The following is a 15,976-nucleotide window of genomic DNA, read 5'->3' as shown; positions in this document are numbered from 1 at the left end:
GCCCTTACTCCACCGGGAAGCCTGGCAGCAGCAGCTATGTTGTCCCGAACAGCCCTGAGCAGAGGAATTACAGCCCACCGCCTCAGTAAGAATGTCACTTTCTACGTGAACGAAATAGCATCTCCAGCCTCGGGATGTCAGACCAAAGCCTCTCAAGACCTTAAACCTCTCATGCTGATGCTGCCGTGGTTGGGTTCGCGTCCCCAAGCTGTTGCCAAGTACTGCGAAATCTACTTCCGCACCGGCTTCGATGTGCTTGTAGTGGAGAGTGAGGTAAGGACAATATAAATCAGTGACCGACAAAACACGAAGGATGCTATTGTACATGGTCAGTTCTGTCACAACCACAAATAATTGGCATTGACATCATGATGACTGACTCAGCTGAATTATTATGATTTATGCTGAAGTTTTAGCAGCAAATATGTGGTTTCTCCTGCACTTAGTTAGCTATTAGCACTAGCTATGCGTCTATAGCTATAGGGAACTGGTTTTGTAGGTCAACTGTGTTCAAACAAGATAAGAGTTAATTATTAACCCCTTGAACTCTATAGGCAAAATTCACATTACATGCCTTAATATTCACTACAGATATTTTTTTTCTTTTTGCTCAGATCTGATCTTCTTGTTGTGACTGTTCACACTTGTGTGTTTAGGAATGATCCACATCCTACATCACTGTGAACACACCTGACTTGAAAACAACCCACATGCACACATTTACAACAACAAACAAGACATATGCCACTGTCAGGGAGTGGTGCAAAGGGTCATCTCATAGATAAGTTGTTGTGCAGGTTGTATGGCCGTTGAGGGCGAGTCTGGGAAAAGTTCAGAGCTGTAGCTGGAAGAGCAGCTATTGCAGGCAATTCTGTGAGTTGTGTGGTTGCAATGAGGGAGTCAGTACAGTGTGGTGTTATACTGTGGTCATGCAGTGTGGTCAGCATTAAACTGACCTAAAGGTGCAGTGAAGTACCAACATACATAGCAATGCACCATGAAAGGCAGGGAAGAAGAAGAGTGTAAGATGGTAAACATGTATGCAGGTTTCAAGGCTTGAAACATTTTCTGTATACTGTAGTAATCGCAATATAAAAGACACATAAGACAGTGTTTGGCGAATAATCATCATTGTGATTTCATTGTGATTTGTGGCCCTAATGGAAAGTTTTTACACATCCCCAAAGACTCAAGTGATTCCACTTTCTGTTTGTTTCACTCACAAGGTGCAAGAGTTCCTTTGGCCTCGCTGGGGTCTGGATCATGGAAAGAGTTTGCTGGAGTTGCTCCAGAGCGAGCGCTTCGCATCCCGCCCACTTCTTGTCCATGCCTTCTCTATCGGTGGCTACACATTTAGTCAACTGCTGGTGCACGTGTCCCAGGACACACAGAAATATCAGTCGCTCACTAAGAGGATCAAAGGCCAAGTCTTCGATAGCTTGGTGGTGGGCTCTCTGGAGACGATGGCCATAGGTTAGTTCAGTGTTAACATAATTTAATTCATTCATATCATGTCATTAGTATCCATTATTATGCACAATCACTCATAAAGATGATACATGTATGAAAAGGAATGAATGTTGTTTCAGTGCAAATGAATTAAGTGCGGTTTTCTCCTTTCTGTCCAGGTCTAGGGAAGACTGTGTTTCCTCGTTTTGAGACTCTGGTCAAAAAGATAAGCATGCTGTACTTTGGCATGTTCAAACACCAAACGGTGGACTATTTTAACACAAGCATCGATGTGTTTTGGAACACTCCCATCCCTGCTCCTGCACTCTTCTTCTTTTGCGAGAACGATGCGTTAAGCGACGCGCGATCTATGGAGGATCTGATCGATTACTGGCGGAAGTGTGGGATAAACATCACAGCAAAGAAGTGGGAGGATTCAACACATGCAGGTCACCTAAAGAGGCACCCACAAGAGTATCTGACCACCCTCGACTTGTTCCTCTGTTCACTCCAAATCACTCCGTTGAAGGCCAAAATGTAAGATGGTTTCATTACAACCTAATACCATATTAGCTTGACTTTTCTTAAACTTAACTTAAAGTGTTTGTTAGCTTATGGTGTGTTGCTATATAGATTCATTTCCGATATGGTCAGCTATCAGTCCTGTTCATTTTAATTCAAGTTTGATGAAGTGATGGGGAAAAAAAACTATTTATTCCTTGTTAAGCATAAAAAGTGCAACTACAGTTTCAGCTTACTATCATGTCCCATCAAAAACACAATTATTTTTCTTTCTTTTAATCAACTATTCAGTGCAACTCTATTTCAGTGTAAATAAAATACTTTTAAATTAATAATTAAATCACACGTTTTTACCTTACCTTAATGAAACCAAATTTACGACATAGTGTCTTTGTGAAGAAGCAGAACTCAAACAGTATCTGAACTACTTCCCAAACCCTAATTTCCAAAGCAAATGTGTTAAATACTGTTCTTCATTTTCCTGTTCAAAGCTATTCTTAGAGATGAATGCAGTAGAAAGATGTGAGCAGAGATAACCACAAGCACATTTGCATTGTAAGGCAAGGCTATTTGTGTTACAGGTAAACTCAACATGCTTTATGTTAAAGTGCGTACAACAAGTGTCATGACAATATATGAAAAGACTTTTTTAAACTTATGATTCATTGACCTGATTAATAGAGTCTCAAAGAAAAGTGTGTTCCAATACCACAGCAATCACTGGTTATGGACAAAGATATTAGGACACTCAGGACACCTCCTCAACAAAGCATCTGTTTTTTAAACTTGTCTGACATTGTCTGAATTCTGTACCCTTGATTCTGTTTACAAGTTGGTTGTACTCTCATCTCAGGAAGTAAATTGCTGCTTTGAATAAGTTGCATAGTAAAGATGTAGAGTTACATTCCTCACATCGGCACAGTGACGGCGAACACAGGGAAATGAAACCTGTCACTTGTGAAACCTTCCAGTGTCTTCAATGAATGTCACGATGTTCAGAAACCTCTCCACATTACAGTTTCCAGTCAATAATGTATAAAGCCAGAAAGGAGATTTATAGTGCAATACAAAGGTTATTTTGTGAAACAGAATATGAGCCATTGTGCATGCTTTGTTTTTCTACTTTCTCTACGCAATAACCGTTCATAGATATGCAAACAATCTTCAGGGACCACTGATTGTTTTGACTTGTGCCATGAAGAATATCTCTTCTTCCACAAGGAATTCCACCTTGTAGGTGTTTGTTGACCCTGCTGAACAATAACCTTTTGATAACACCCTAACACCCTCCAGTTCACATGGCTCCTTCAGACAGAGGTGTCTCAAGAGGTCTTTTTTTTATACGTTCTTTACCAAACATGTTACATTACACTGATAACCTGTGATATCCATCAGTTATATGGGTGTTTTTCCAAAACTGTCAGACTTTACAAAGGTTTACCTCTCTTCAATTTTAATGAGCCCCGTCAGTGTCTGTTACACTATACCAGATAACCTCCAAAATGTCTTGAAGGTGGTTGTTGAACACTAAAGCTTTGTCTTTCATAACTTGAACTTGAATACAATTCTGATATGTGCAATTATATTCCAAACAAGTTTTTGTCAACATTTTATTGTGCCTTTTGTTTGGTTTGGAAATAAATATGGGAGCAACTTTTTTGAGGTAATTCATTTATAGAAAAGTCAAAAATGTATTTAAATGGAAAGTTATTATCAGTTCTGTGCTAAAGTGGCATTAATGCGTATGCGCTACATTAATTTCCATCTTGAAGGTACTAAGAGACGATGTACACAAAAAAGTAATTCATGGTGACTGTAGTAATGTAGAACAGTCTGTTTCCGATGGGAAAAAATAGACTGAAGAGAAACTGGAATAGCTGTAACACTAGTCTAGTAAGCTACTTAACTTAAGCCCAGCTGTGACAAAGAACGATACAGGACTTCATTCCTACCATGTCACCATTCAACAAGCTTCCTCCGTGTTGGAACGGGAGCCTTACTTCCCTTCCTCATAGGCCAGACTGCTCACCTGGCCCTATGCATTCATTTATTGCATTTTTTTTTATCACATCATTTACATTGTATATTACATCTCTTGTTAATTCTTCCAATCCTCCGTTTTTCTTTCACACCTCTGACCCTCACGGTAGACATCTGTATATACATAGTGTAAATTATTCATATATCACACATAGATTCAATGTACAGTTTATTTAATTTTTTATTCTTTATTTTTCAAGCACAATTCTGCACGTTTGTGTAAAATTTTTAGCTAAAATATATTTAACTCGCATTAAATGTACATTCTATATTGCAACATATTACTAGAAGTGTATTTAGAGATAATGTTAAAGGGTACACAATATTTAAAAGTATCTGAAAATGTGATGTTTTGGACCTGTGATGATGACATTATTTAAAGAAAAGAGTTAAGGGTGTTTCTTTAATCTCTATTCTTAATTATTTTTGTTAAATTGTACTTGTTTGTCGCCCACTGGATTTAATCCATTTCTGTATTTATTTTGTGATTTATGTGAAGAAGCGGCTGTAAATGTCTAATTTACCTGACAAGCTGACACCTCCGGGGCCGCAGGCGGCGCCACTGAACACATTTTTACTGGTAAACGCAAGAAGTGACAACTTCCGGTAACTTTCTAAGATGTCTGCCCACATATGTAAACATGCGATTAAATCCGACTGCTAATGGCGTGCAAGTTAAACTGTGATATGTTTTCATCTCGCTAGCTCGTTTGACATCGAATAGTTTAATATTGACATCTAATACTGGATTGTTAACAAATCAGACAATAGATTGTGAATTATCACCGAGCCACACAGGCTAACATATCGTGCTAACGTTAGCTTGGCAGCGCGGAGCCATGCCAGCTCAGACTATATTCGTTCGTTCTTTACCAGCTGCAGCTTCAAATCAGCGTCTTGAGGAAATATTTTCTGAAATTGGTCCAATAAAGCAGTGCTTCGTGGTCAGAGAGAAAGGTAATGTTGACACTCATTTATTCGGGGACTTTAGGTGCACTATACTTGATCTCCTTGCACTTATTGAATAGATGTAGTAGTTGGTGCTTACACTACGGCTTTAGTGTTGTCCCTCATTTTACCAACTGAAGCCAAGTGGAGATAGATCAGATACACTGACACTTGATCCTGTAACTGTTGAAAACTCTTTACTAAATAGTCACAGCAACATAAGTGACAACATAAATAATTTATTCTCATCTGTAAACCAGGCACAGAAACATGTCGGGGGTTTGGCTATGTCACATATTCCATGGAGGAAGATGCAAAGCGAGCCTTGAAAGAAGTAAAAGAATACGACGGACAGAGGGTTTTCCTGTCAGTAGCGAAGAAAAAAATAAGAGACAAAAAGAAAACAGGTGCGTATGAAGACATGTCCCATAATCAAGCAGTTGTTTGGAAGCGCTCTAGCACTATGTCTACTTGATAACCTTGCTCATGCCTTTCATTCAGGACCTGAAGAGCCAACTGCAGCACCAAAGGAGAAGGAGCAAAAACCTAAGGGCTTCAGGAATAAACAAAAATCAAGACTTATCATAAGGAACCTCAGTTTTAAGGTACAGTGAGCTTCAAAATGAAGAAAGTCAAGAATTGGCATGCACACGTTGATCCATTCCCTGAAATTCATAGTTATTTGCCGAGAACACTGAGGACACTTGTTGATTGACCTGTGGGGTGTTTTGTGTTACAGTGTTCAGAGGATGACCTGAAGGAGGAATTTGCCAAGTTTGGAACAGTTCTTGAGGCCAAAATTCCCCTGAAACCTGGTAAAAATGTTTGAATTCTTACAACCACGCTGAGCAACATTTGAATTGTCGTGTGACTGTGGGGTCATGTCCATCACGTATTTAATCTGTCTGTTTTTTTTGTTGTTGTTTTCTTGTTTGCATAGATGGGAAGATGCGAGGATTCGCATTCGTCATGCTCAAAAATGTGCCTGAGGCAGCAAAAGCGCTTAATGCTATGAACCTGAAGGAGATCAAAGGTTAGTGACTGAGACACTTTAGTTACTGTTGTGAAGAACATGGTTTGTTGTTGTCATCCCACTTTGAGTAACAAACCTTTATCTAGTTTGGATAGTGTGACATATTTAAACATTATTGTGTTACTCACAGGTCGGCAGGTAGCAGTTGACTGGGCTATCCCGAAGGACAAATTCACTGCCACACAGCCACCCCCAATTGCAGGTAATTTTCTGCAAGAGTCGTCATCTATGTCTCTTTTTAATATCTACAACTCATTGAACATGAAAAAGAGAACACTTTTTGTGTCCTCGTAGTCATCAGACGGTATGTCGCTCATCAAAGCAAAGAGGGTAATGATTAACAATATTTTGTTTACCTCCACAGGAAATACGACTACAGTAGAGGCAGCTGGAAAACAGTCAGACTCAGAAAGTGACACTGAAGACGACGCTAAAGGAAAAAAACAAGCGGCACCTGCGAAGAAAAAGTGTGAACCCTGAATATTTATATGGTTCTGTTGATATGCGATGAGGTGTTAAAATCTGGTTAACTTTCCTGGTTAATTTTGTCTTGCACCTTTCTACAGAGTCAGTTCGAAACCAGCTGTGCAGCAGGCGGATGATGATGATGATGACGAAGATGATAGTATGGAACAAGACAGTGAGGATGACGAGGAGGAGGAGGACGACGACGGCGATGATGATGATGATGATGATGATGATGTGTCCCAGGAGGGAGAAGACGATGATGATGAGAGTAGCCTTGATTCAAATGAGGATCAAGATGACAGTCAGGATGAAGATGAGGAGGATGAGGATGACGAAGAAGGGGGATCAGGTATACATTCTCAGTAGATGTTCATGCACGTATTGTAAATACTTTCTTTCATGAAAATGTTGTTTTGACCTGGTGTGTCTGCTGCTTTTTACTCCAGCTCAGAAGAAAGCCTCAAAGAAACTTCTTCCTTCAGATGTGAAAGAGGGAAGAACAATTTTCATCAGGTTGGCAATTCTTCTCCCGACTCAATCTTAATCTTTCGTTTATTTCACTGTACCTTGTTTCTCAACTAAAAAAAAAAAAAAAAAAAATCCTTGTTATGTTATCACTATCTATCTGAATTAGGAATCTGTCCTTTGACACTGAGGAAGAGGGTCTTGAGGAAGTTCTCCTAAAGTACGGAGAGCTTAACTACATAAAGATTGTTCTCCACCCAGACACAGAACACTCAAAGGGTCAGTCATCAGTGAAACAGTCCTCTCTCTCGTGTTTTAGAAAACGGGCTGATTGACTCATTTTGGATTTGTTGTTTCGCCAGGTTGTGCATTTGCTCAGTTTAAGACTAAAGAGGCTGCAGACAAATGCATGGCTGCAGCACAGGACGAGGCGGAGGTAATCTGCGATCTGTAATCTGCATGAATTTTGAATAATAAACCATATATATTCCCTGTATCTGCCTTTTTATAGTATGACATTTGTTTCTGTGTTTTGTGCAATGGGTTGATGCCTTGTTGTTACGCTGTGTTGTTTGATGCAGAATGGTGGCATCCGTGTAGATGGCAGAAAGCTGTTTATTGTGGCAGCAGTGACCAGAGAAGATGCTGCCAAACTGAAGGTCAATAAGGCGAAAGTGGAGACGGGCACCAGGAACCTGTACCTGGCCAGAGAGGGATGTGAGTAAACCCATTTCATACTCCTGTTTTCTCCTCCTTTGTTTTCTCACTCATCTTTACTTTTTACCCTTTCGTCTTACACAGAGTTATTTGGTTGAAGGGCTTTGCTTCATGCAGATTTGATGTAAATTTCATAGCATTCCACATGAAAACTTAGAACCAAGATATCTCCATGTGAGATGCAAGCCATGTCTGACTTGTGAGGTCCCTATTACAGTATTAGAAGTTGTCACACTACATTGCTGAACTGATTCTAGATCAATTCTACTTCTTACACTGTTTGTCATTCTCTTTTGCTTTCAATGCCCAGTGATCCGTGCTGGAACCAAGGCTGCAGAGGGTGTACCTGAAGCAGACATGATCAAAAGAACAAGAGTGAGTTTCTTCAACACGATCTTTAATGCATGATTTTGAGAGATTTGTAAGCATGTCTCTTACCCATGATTCACCTCATGTATTTGGTGTTGTCTGTTTCCTTTAGTTTGAAGAAGTAAAAAGGGCCAAGCTTCGGGACATAAGCGTGTTTGTGTCAAAGACTCGTCTGTGTGTCCATAACCTTCCCAAGTCAGTGGACAATAAAAAACTCAAAGCCCTCTGCCTTCAAGCCATTAAGGGCGGCAAGGGAGTCCGCATCACAGAGGTGAGAAATCATGGTATGCCGGTAGACATTTCATTGAAAATGGCAGTGCTGAATAGATAGTTATTTTACTACAGTTTTGGAAAACACTACTATTTGGTTGGTATAGAATTAAAAAAATTGTGTAGTTGTGCCCAGTAGGGGGTATCGTTGTCACCTGTATAACACCCGTTTCTCCTTTCAGTGTCGGGTGATGTATGACAAGAAGCCACAGAAGGGTCAGTCGATGGGACAGTCATTAGGCTACGGCTTTGTCCAGTTCCAGGAACATGAACATGCTCTCAGCACACTTCGTTACCTCAACAACAACCCTGATATCTTTGGGTCACACAAGGTGCTTTTTTGCATTGGAGTGCTTGAGTGCTGAAATCATTATCAGTGTGTTTAAAATCAGCTTTGTTCTAAATTTATTTATTTGTTTGCTTTTTATTTCCTTTCCTGGTCCAATCTTGTGTCATCCTGCAGAGACCTATTGTTGAGTTCTCCCTGGAGGATTCGAGGAAACTGAAAATAAAGGAATTGCGACAGCAAAAAAACAAGGTGTGTTTCTATGTCATAGTTGCCACTTAGAATTCCTGTTCAAATAATTTTTTTTTTTTTCAATTTCTAAATGGAAATTAATCCTGTGTGGTTGTTTTTGCAGCAGTTTTTCCAAAATCATCCTGTGAAAGGAGGAGCAAATCCTCAGTCCCAGGCGGCTGGAGATGGAGCAGGACCTAGGAAAGGTGGAAGAAAAGCACAGTCCTCATCAGAGCTGACAGGAAACGAGAGAAGTATGAAAATATTATTAGGCAGTCGGACATGAGGTTTTAATTCACACAGGTTCAAATGGGTTCCTGTTCTTTTGGACACACCCCAATCAGTGATGTCACAGCTTATGATAGGTGATGGAGAAGACCTGCTGTGATACATACACGCTATTCCCTGTTCTTCTATTAAGCATGTAAAAAAAAAAACGACGCACTGTCACAGGACAGATACAGTACAGCTCACTAGTGCTGAGGAGAAACCATATTTCCTTTAACTGGCTGTAACACTGGATTAAACTCAAACATAAGCCTTTTACATTTGCTGTTACCATTTACATCCTTCTTATTTTTGATTTTTGATTTTCTCTCTGTCCACTTTTTTCCTGTGTTTATCAGCTCCCCCTCAAAACCAGAAAAAAGACAGAGGCTACTCCGGCTTCCAGACCAACCCTGAGGTCGAGCACATAGACTTGGAGAACGGAAAGAAACGAAAGAAGGTTCTACATCTGCCTTCTCATCGGGGACCTAAGATCAGGTGCAGTTTTATTACCTTTACTAGTCTCATGTCTGCTATACTCTCCCTGTCACTCTGTGTGTTTAAGCAAATAAAAAGTGACAGAAAAATTCATAACACTGACATTTGTAGGATATGTGTGAATCAATTTTCAGTCAATTTATAAAAATTAGACACATTTGCAAAAAAAGCATTAGAGAAATCTCCTTCTCTCTTATGTCAACACAAGTAGTAATTGTGGTACCAGGGTATAGACATGATGTAGCACTCCTGATCACTTTTTATATTTTTTAACTTGAGTGTCTTGGTACCACACTTGTTGCTTGTGTCAACATTGTATCAGTGAATTTTGCTCTCATTTGTTTGGCAATCTGCCTTAACCCAAGTTCACTTGCTTAAAGTATAAGAACCGAGCAGTCTGAATCCTAAAACTTCTTTGAATTTCATTTCTTGTATTATCTGGCTAATAATAACTCAAAATCTGGGTCTGTTTCACTCCAGTTACCACAAATTGTCGAGTAGTCATTCCCAGCTTGTCTAACTGATGTGACCTGTTTTGTGCTGTCGGATACAAAACCACAAGTTTTAGACTGCCATGTAAAACAGTAGAGAAACATTGCCTCTGTAAACCCTGTATGAAAATACTGACTGTGACTCAACAGTGAGCATCAGGATTAAGTTACAGACTGTGAACTGTTGTCTTTTGCAGAATGCGTGATAAAGGAAAGCAGCAAGCTCCACCACCCAAGAAAGCAAAACCTGGATCCAACAGGAGAGAGCACGTAAGACAACAGATGGAGAAGCCCACACAGCCCAGAAACCAGGTTTATACATATTCTGTTGTACTTGCTTATTCGTAATCTGGGGTCATATTCATATTCTGCTGAGGCACTGATTTATTAGAAACAAAAATGATCTGGATTTAAGCATTATAAAATGCTGCAGCAGATTTACTGAAGACTGCTCATTCATGTTTTCTAGTAGTTTAATCCATATAAAATATTTCTGTTTTGGCGCCACCAAGTGATATTGTAGTGGTATTACCACAATACTGTCTAGAAGAAGATTGGCAGAAAAACAGCAGGGATGTTATTTGAGAAAATTACATTAAACAACTAGGAAGTCAGACGCTGGTTGAAAGTAATCAGGTATTTCACCATGTGTTCTTCACATGATCTGTGAAGTGTTAAGTCATGCTTAAATATGGATTCTCTCAGTTTTACACATTATTAGACGTTCACGCAGCCCTATGTCTATAAGACCACAGGGCCAACTTTAAGTTTAAGAGATGAACATGAACAATAAGAACAAGGATAATTTTGAAGTGAGTTTAGAAACAATTTCTCCATCACACTTGTGTTACTGTGGTTTACACCCTGATCTTTCAGTCATACTTGATTAGAACCTTGTTTAGAGTACTGGTGGTGAGGTGTTAGCTAATGGCTATAACACTACAATGCAAGCCAACACAGAAAAGCTGAAACTAAAAAAAGCGCTGAGAAAGTGCTTTATGGGAGAGGAAGGCACGTCGGCTGTTCTGTGCAACAGGAGGAAAGGAGTTTTTACTTTGTAAATGCATTATTGAATGATCTGCCCTTTTCAAAGAGCAATTTCTCACATATCTTTTAAATGTGGCTGATTTTAGTTTTAAAATGCACTGATAATTTCAAGTTGCTGGAACTGAATGAAACAAAACATGTTGGAGTGTAACCATCTTTGATTTGATGTCATGACATTTTGACAGATAACGCTGGTAAAGGCCTGCAAAGTACAGTGTAACTCTTCCCAATTTACTGTGTAATTTCTTTGTACTAACAGTGTTCCAGTACCGTAATACTGATACATACATTAGGTACAAGGGAAGAAGATGTGAAGTCAGGAGTAAAGGGGCTTTTGTACTGACACTGCACACCATCCACTGTCAGTACTGAACAATCGCACTGTAAATTGGGAAGGAATACTCTGTATGTTGCAGGCTATGATCTAAAGCGTTAACCATCACGATCACACATCTTACTTTGAGCACTAATCTCTGCCAGCAGTGCTGTTTAATTCTCAGTTTTGTTTTTAAAACAGTAGCCTGTCAGTTTGGTGACACTTTATCAGAGGTGTCCTGTTACACCTCTTAACCGTCTTTATTTGGTTTGGTTTTTTCCAGAAGGTTAAAGCAGGAAAGAAACATTTCAAGAGAAGGAACGGAGACCCTTTTGACAGCCTGGTGGAGCAGTACAAGAAGAAACTGATGGGTAACAATGACAGGAACACCATTATCAAAAGAAACAAGTGGTTTAATAGTTAATACTGTGCGTGTGTGTACTGTATATTTGTATTTTTGTGGGTGTGAAAGAGAAAATGTGCTGGAATCTTAAGTCTTTAAGGCTCCATATTTAACATCCTGATGTTTTACAATAAGTACAATAGTTTTTTTTCAGATTATACAGTATGTGATACCCATCTACTGTACGGTTACTTCAATTCCATCATCCTATTTCTGCATTTTCGTAATCCATGCTCATGGAAACACGGAGCAAACTATTTTACAATCCATGTTTGTTTATTACCATGAAAACAAGCTGAATTATGTAAGGATAGAGTTTTCCTGTGCATGTCTTTTTAAAAAAATATACAAAAACACTTGAATTAGTGTTTTATTGTTAATCTTTACATTTTTGTATTAAATCCTCATTTGTTTCAGGATTCAAAGATGTGTCAATTCCTGATGATAGTCGCCATTTCATCGACTTTTTTTAATGTTAGTTTCAACAGGAGTTAATCATAAGCCGATAGCTCTGGATAAACACCTCCCACCAGCCTGAATATACAAGTGGAGTAAGAGATGGACAGGCACAAATGGCATTTAATATTAACCTGGTCTGTGTAGGCGTTTTCACTTTCACTCTTTCACTCATTACACAACACTGACAAACTTACTCAGACAAAAAGATCATTTTGTTAAATATTTATTCATAGTTTAAACCCATTAGTTATAAAAAAATACCATCAACTGTAAAAAAAAAAAATATATATACAAAATGTCTAATGCTATAAATAGTTATTTTGGAAGAGCTGATGATATTGCACTGAAAGTTGCCCTTTACCCTTCCTGTTCTGTCCTAGTTCTCATACAAACACATCTGTCACTCTTGGCAAGTTTCCTCCTGGATTTCAGGAATTTCCAGACATGACATCACTGTTCACTGTGATGCTTCCTTACGTTGCTGATTCAGCTTCAGGACTGAATTAATGTTAAATTCTTTTTCCTTTTTTTTTTTTGACACGACATCGGAGTCATAATACAAACTATAAGAAGCTGATTTACCTTCATGTGCAAAGTATGCTGTAGATCAGTTTTTATACAAACATTCCTATGGAAACAACACTTTTGCTGCAGACATACCAATGAAGAGACAATGTTTGCTACAAAATACATATTTTATAGATAAAGTAGATAAATAAATATGTGTATAAATAAGTGCATGTTTAAGAATAAATTTCTTTCAAAACACATTGCAAAAGTTCAACATGGCCAGGGGGAATGCTAAGTCAGACATCACTGATGCAAACTTATCCAGAGAATCAGGCCAACGACTTATAAATATTGGTCCTAATGTCCATTTTTCAGCAAGTCTCAAGATGATCCAGATTTTTCAGCAGCAGATTGAGGAACTCTTTCACTCTCATGAGAGCTTCGATGCTCACCGTGTGGATGAACTCTTTTCGACTCTGTAGTTTTTGCAGCGGCCCCGACACTGGAGGCTTTGGCCGCTGCTCACTGCAGTGCCCCTGCCTCCACTGATTGAGGTAACCCGTCAACGAAGAGATGTCCAACTTGACCTGGGAGACCCCGTTAAAGGTGTCAGAGATCAGGCAGTTGTAACCCTCCAAGATTGTCACTATGGAGGCGGGTCCATCCAGATCGTCAGCAGGCTGACTGAGTGTGAGGCCAGCAGGGACCTGCAGCGAGAGAGACAACACCATTCAGTCCAAAAACACTTCAACCCCTGCAAACATTTCACATTCTCTCAGCACAAACAGAACTACAAATATTACCTGCAAGTCTTTGTCCAGCCTGACAACCAGCTGTTCAGCCATCCATTTCACTTTTGATTTCATCTTCACAACTTCCGTTGGCAGAGGAGCAGCTGTGCACAAACTTAAAGCTTGCAGTAGAGAAAACAGGAGAGCCAGAGTGTAGTCCATAGTCCCAGAGTTGTACAGAATTCAGAACAGCAGTGTATGCCTAGGAGGAGAAATGAATTGGTCATGATCAGAGATTGAGCAGGTCACTCTGCCTTTTTATGTTGTTTGTAGATCTTCATCATTCATTTGCTGTTTCACCATTGTGTCATCTCACTAAGACAGCAGGCATGAGTTCATATCAGCATGTCATCAGTTTATACTTATCAACATGCTTCGTTCCAGTAATTTACTCAATATGTTTGATTATGGCAGCAAATATTTGTGATAGAGACACCTGTGAATTTGGCTTTGTAAATGGTACAAAGATCACTGACTTTAGTTAACGGTGTCTTTCTCAACGCCAAGTTTACCATGCTACGCGCATCTACATCTATGCTACAAGCTCTGTAAAGAACAGACCGAAGGGAAAAAGCTGACTAAAAAAACAACTATGATACACACACAATAACCAACAAGAATTTCTCTCACATTAATTACGGATACATGCAGCGTTTAAAATTCCCAGAGGAGATATTAAAAGTTAAAGTTGAACAAACTGACTACTGGAGAAAGACCATGTGTGATCTGTGAACACAGATGGTGAAACAAAGAAGGAAGAGCTGAAGCCTGAGAAAAGGAGGTGGTGAATGAGATGGAGAGGAGAGTTGGCCTTACCTCGGCTGGTGTCCGTGTTGTATGCCACTGTTAGGCTCCATCAGGATATCTTATAGTGGAGGGCTGTTGACTCATCTCTTACTCACCTCTCTTCGACCCCCCAATTCCCCCCCCCCACCCTCCTCCTCACTTACCTCTCCCCATCTCATACCCCTGAATCCCCTGGTGGCACTGCAGGGGACGGGAGGGCAAATATGCTAAACATTTTTTTAGTAACTATCCTGTGACATATTTGAGTCACATAGCAAAAAATGTACTGTATTTTATCAAGATTAGAAGTGTTTGTGGATGCAGCTATTTTTTCCCTTTAGAAATAGCTGGAAAAATACTTAAACATGTGGCTCAGTCTCTCAGTACCCACTAAACAACTTCATTGGAGCTGTAGGAGGTTGAGGGGTTTTGGTCAAAAGTATTTGAACAGTAGTATTTGAAAATTAAGGAAAACACTACATGTAGACATAGTAAATCCAGAATTACACAATATCTCCATATATCTGTGCAAAACCCAAAATACTGATGTACTACACAACAATCTTTTTAATCTAATTATGTGACTGCAGCTTGACTGGCCAAACAGTCACCATGCCTTATATGTCCTATCCTGTTCTGACACATACTTATCTTCACTGCTTTTTCTAAACATTGCATAATGCCACCAGGGTCCAACAGTTAATGCCTGTATTTATTTAGCATGTGCCACAACAGAGTGTGTCCAGGCACACGTGGCGTGTGCCGTAGCAGGATATAAAGACAATAAAAAAATAAAAAAACACTAAAAAGAAAAAGGGAAAAAAAAGAAAAGATAAGGCAATACAGCAGTGATATGAAAGAGATATAGAGATTGTTTGAGAATAATTGATTGTCGTTTGTCTAAATACAAGGAGCCCAGTATAACAAAGATCCTCACTGATATCATGTTTATTCATGGAATACAGAGCTGCAACTTTATAATTGTATTTCATTTCATTTCAATCAGTTTCCTGTATACACAGATTGATAGCAAATATCTTCTTTTTTTTTTTAGATATGTACGTGTATGATCTTGTTGTTGGTGACTACCAGCCACATGTACAATATCTGAGTCACAACATAATTCACATATACTGTGACATTTGAAAAGTGTTTGCAATAATAAGAACAAAAATCAGCCAAATTTTCATGCAGTTTAGAATCTCAGACACAGACAGAATGGACTTCCCATATGCAAATGTAATATATATATAATAAAAACAGATCAAATATAAATTAAAATATGTCTGGCCCATGCAAATATGTATGTTTGTGTACGTATGCTTATATTGTACATATTGCCTAACTATATATCCATCCCAAAGCCTGTCAGTATATGTTGATATTATATACAGAAGGGTCCAAAACTCTCAGAACACTTTCCCAGAATGGAAAGACAGACATGTTAAAAATTTATGAGAAATTATTAAAAAAAAACATACATAAACATGTAGAATTTTTATATGTATGTTGTTTTAATAAACTTGCACATATAAATTAAATATATATCGTTAGTATATATGCTTGCAACATGTTGTTAAAATTCATCATGGAAATTTTAAATATATAAA

The 15,976-nt window shown here is 38.9% G+C and overlaps 3 protein-coding genes across 5 annotated transcripts; 2 read left to right on the top strand and 1 right to left on the bottom strand.

The window, feature by feature from the left end:
• The first annotated feature begins 6 nt into the window (after positions 1-6).
• Positions 7-3,628, top strand: LOC111653347 (transmembrane protein 53). The gene is made up of 3 exons (XM_023403898.2): positions 7-273; positions 1,227-1,473; positions 1,629-3,628. The coding sequence occupies exons 1-3, from the start codon at positions 37-39 to the stop codon at positions 1,988-1,990; spliced, it is 846 nt and encodes a 281-aa protein (XP_023259666.1). The 5' UTR covers positions 7-36; the 3' UTR covers positions 1,991-3,628.
• Positions 3,629-4,610: 982 nt separating this feature from the next.
• On the top strand, positions 4,611-12,245 carry rbm28 (RNA binding motif protein 28). Of its 3 annotated transcripts, none has more exons than XM_023403894.2 (20): positions 4,611-4,968; positions 5,220-5,366; positions 5,461-5,564; positions 5,699-5,774; positions 5,900-5,992; positions 6,123-6,194; positions 6,357-6,459; positions 6,559-6,809; positions 6,907-6,973; positions 7,095-7,204; positions 7,288-7,361; positions 7,507-7,642; positions 7,953-8,017; positions 8,124-8,282; positions 8,464-8,613; positions 8,745-8,819; positions 8,926-9,052; positions 9,425-9,563; positions 10,252-10,366; positions 11,701-12,245. In XM_023403894.2, the coding sequence occupies exons 1-20, from the start codon at positions 4,851-4,853 to the stop codon at positions 11,839-11,841; spliced, it is 2,322 nt and encodes a 773-aa protein (XP_023259662.1). In that variant the 5' UTR covers positions 4,611-4,850; the 3' UTR covers positions 11,842-12,245. The 3 variants fall into 3 exon arrangements, with proteins under 3 accessions (XP_023259662.1, XP_023259663.1, XP_023259661.1); XM_023403895.2 differs by having other exon boundaries at positions 8,923-9,052; positions 10,252-10,324; XM_023403893.2 differs by having other exon boundaries at positions 4,612-4,968; positions 8,923-9,052.
• A 553-nt stretch (positions 12,246-12,798) lies between these two features.
• LOC111653346 (leptin-like) lies at positions 12,799-14,511 on the bottom strand. The gene is made up of 3 exons (XM_023403896.2): positions 14,397-14,511; positions 13,593-13,782; positions 12,799-13,496 (listed from the first exon to the last, which is right to left on the bottom strand). The coding sequence occupies exons 2-3, from the start codon at positions 13,740-13,742 to the stop codon at positions 13,161-13,163; spliced, it is 486 nt and encodes a 161-aa protein (XP_023259664.1). The 5' UTR covers positions 13,743-13,782; positions 14,397-14,511; the 3' UTR covers positions 12,799-13,160.
• Between the last annotated feature and the right edge of the window lie 1,465 nt (positions 14,512-15,976).

The sequence above is a fragment of the Seriola lalandi genome, unplaced genomic scaffold (genome assembly GCF_002814215.2).
Source record: "Seriola lalandi dorsalis isolate HSWRI2012SDOR001 ecotype SW California unplaced genomic scaffold, Sedor1 jcf7180002054188, whole genome shotgun sequence".
NCBI classification, from domain to species: Eukaryota; Metazoa; Chordata; class Actinopteri; order Carangiformes; family Carangidae; genus Seriola; species Seriola lalandi.
The sequence above is the reverse complement of the archived record's forward strand: the minus strand, read 5'-3'. Positions and strand labels throughout refer to the sequence as shown.

Excerpts from the sequence above, each read along its gene's own strand:
- LOC111653347 (XM_023403898.2), top strand. The coding sequence starts at position 37 with ATGTTGTCCCGAACAGCCCTGAGCAGAGGAATTACAGCCCACCGCCTC. Across the intron at positions 274-1,226 it reads TGCTTGTAGTGGAGAGTGAG|GTGCAAGAGTTCCTTTGGCC; the intron begins GTAAGGACAATA and ends TTCACTCACAAG. Across the intron at positions 1,474-1,628 it reads TCTGGAGACGATGGCCATAG|GTCTAGGGAAGACTGTGTTT; the intron begins GTTAGTTCAGTG and ends CTTTCTGTCCAG.
- rbm28 (XM_023403893.2), top strand. The coding sequence starts at position 4,851 with ATGCCAGCTCAGACTATATTCGTTCGTTCTTTACCAGCTGCAGCTTCA. Across the intron at positions 6,195-6,356 it reads ACAGCCACCCCCAATTGCAG|GAAATACGACTACAGTAGAG; the intron begins GTAATTTTCTGC and ends TTACCTCCACAG. Across the intron at positions 6,810-6,906 it reads TGACGAAGAAGGGGGATCAG|CTCAGAAGAAAGCCTCAAAG; the intron begins GTATACATTCTC and ends TTTTTACTCCAG.
- LOC111653346 (XM_023403896.2), bottom strand. The coding sequence starts at position 13,742 with ATGGACTACACTCTGGCTCTCCTGTTTTCTCTACTGCAAGCTTTAAGT. Across the intron at positions 13,497-13,592 it reads GGCTGGACAAAGACTTGCAG|GTCCCTGCTGGCCTCACACT; the intron begins GTAATATTTGTA and ends CTCTCGCTGCAG.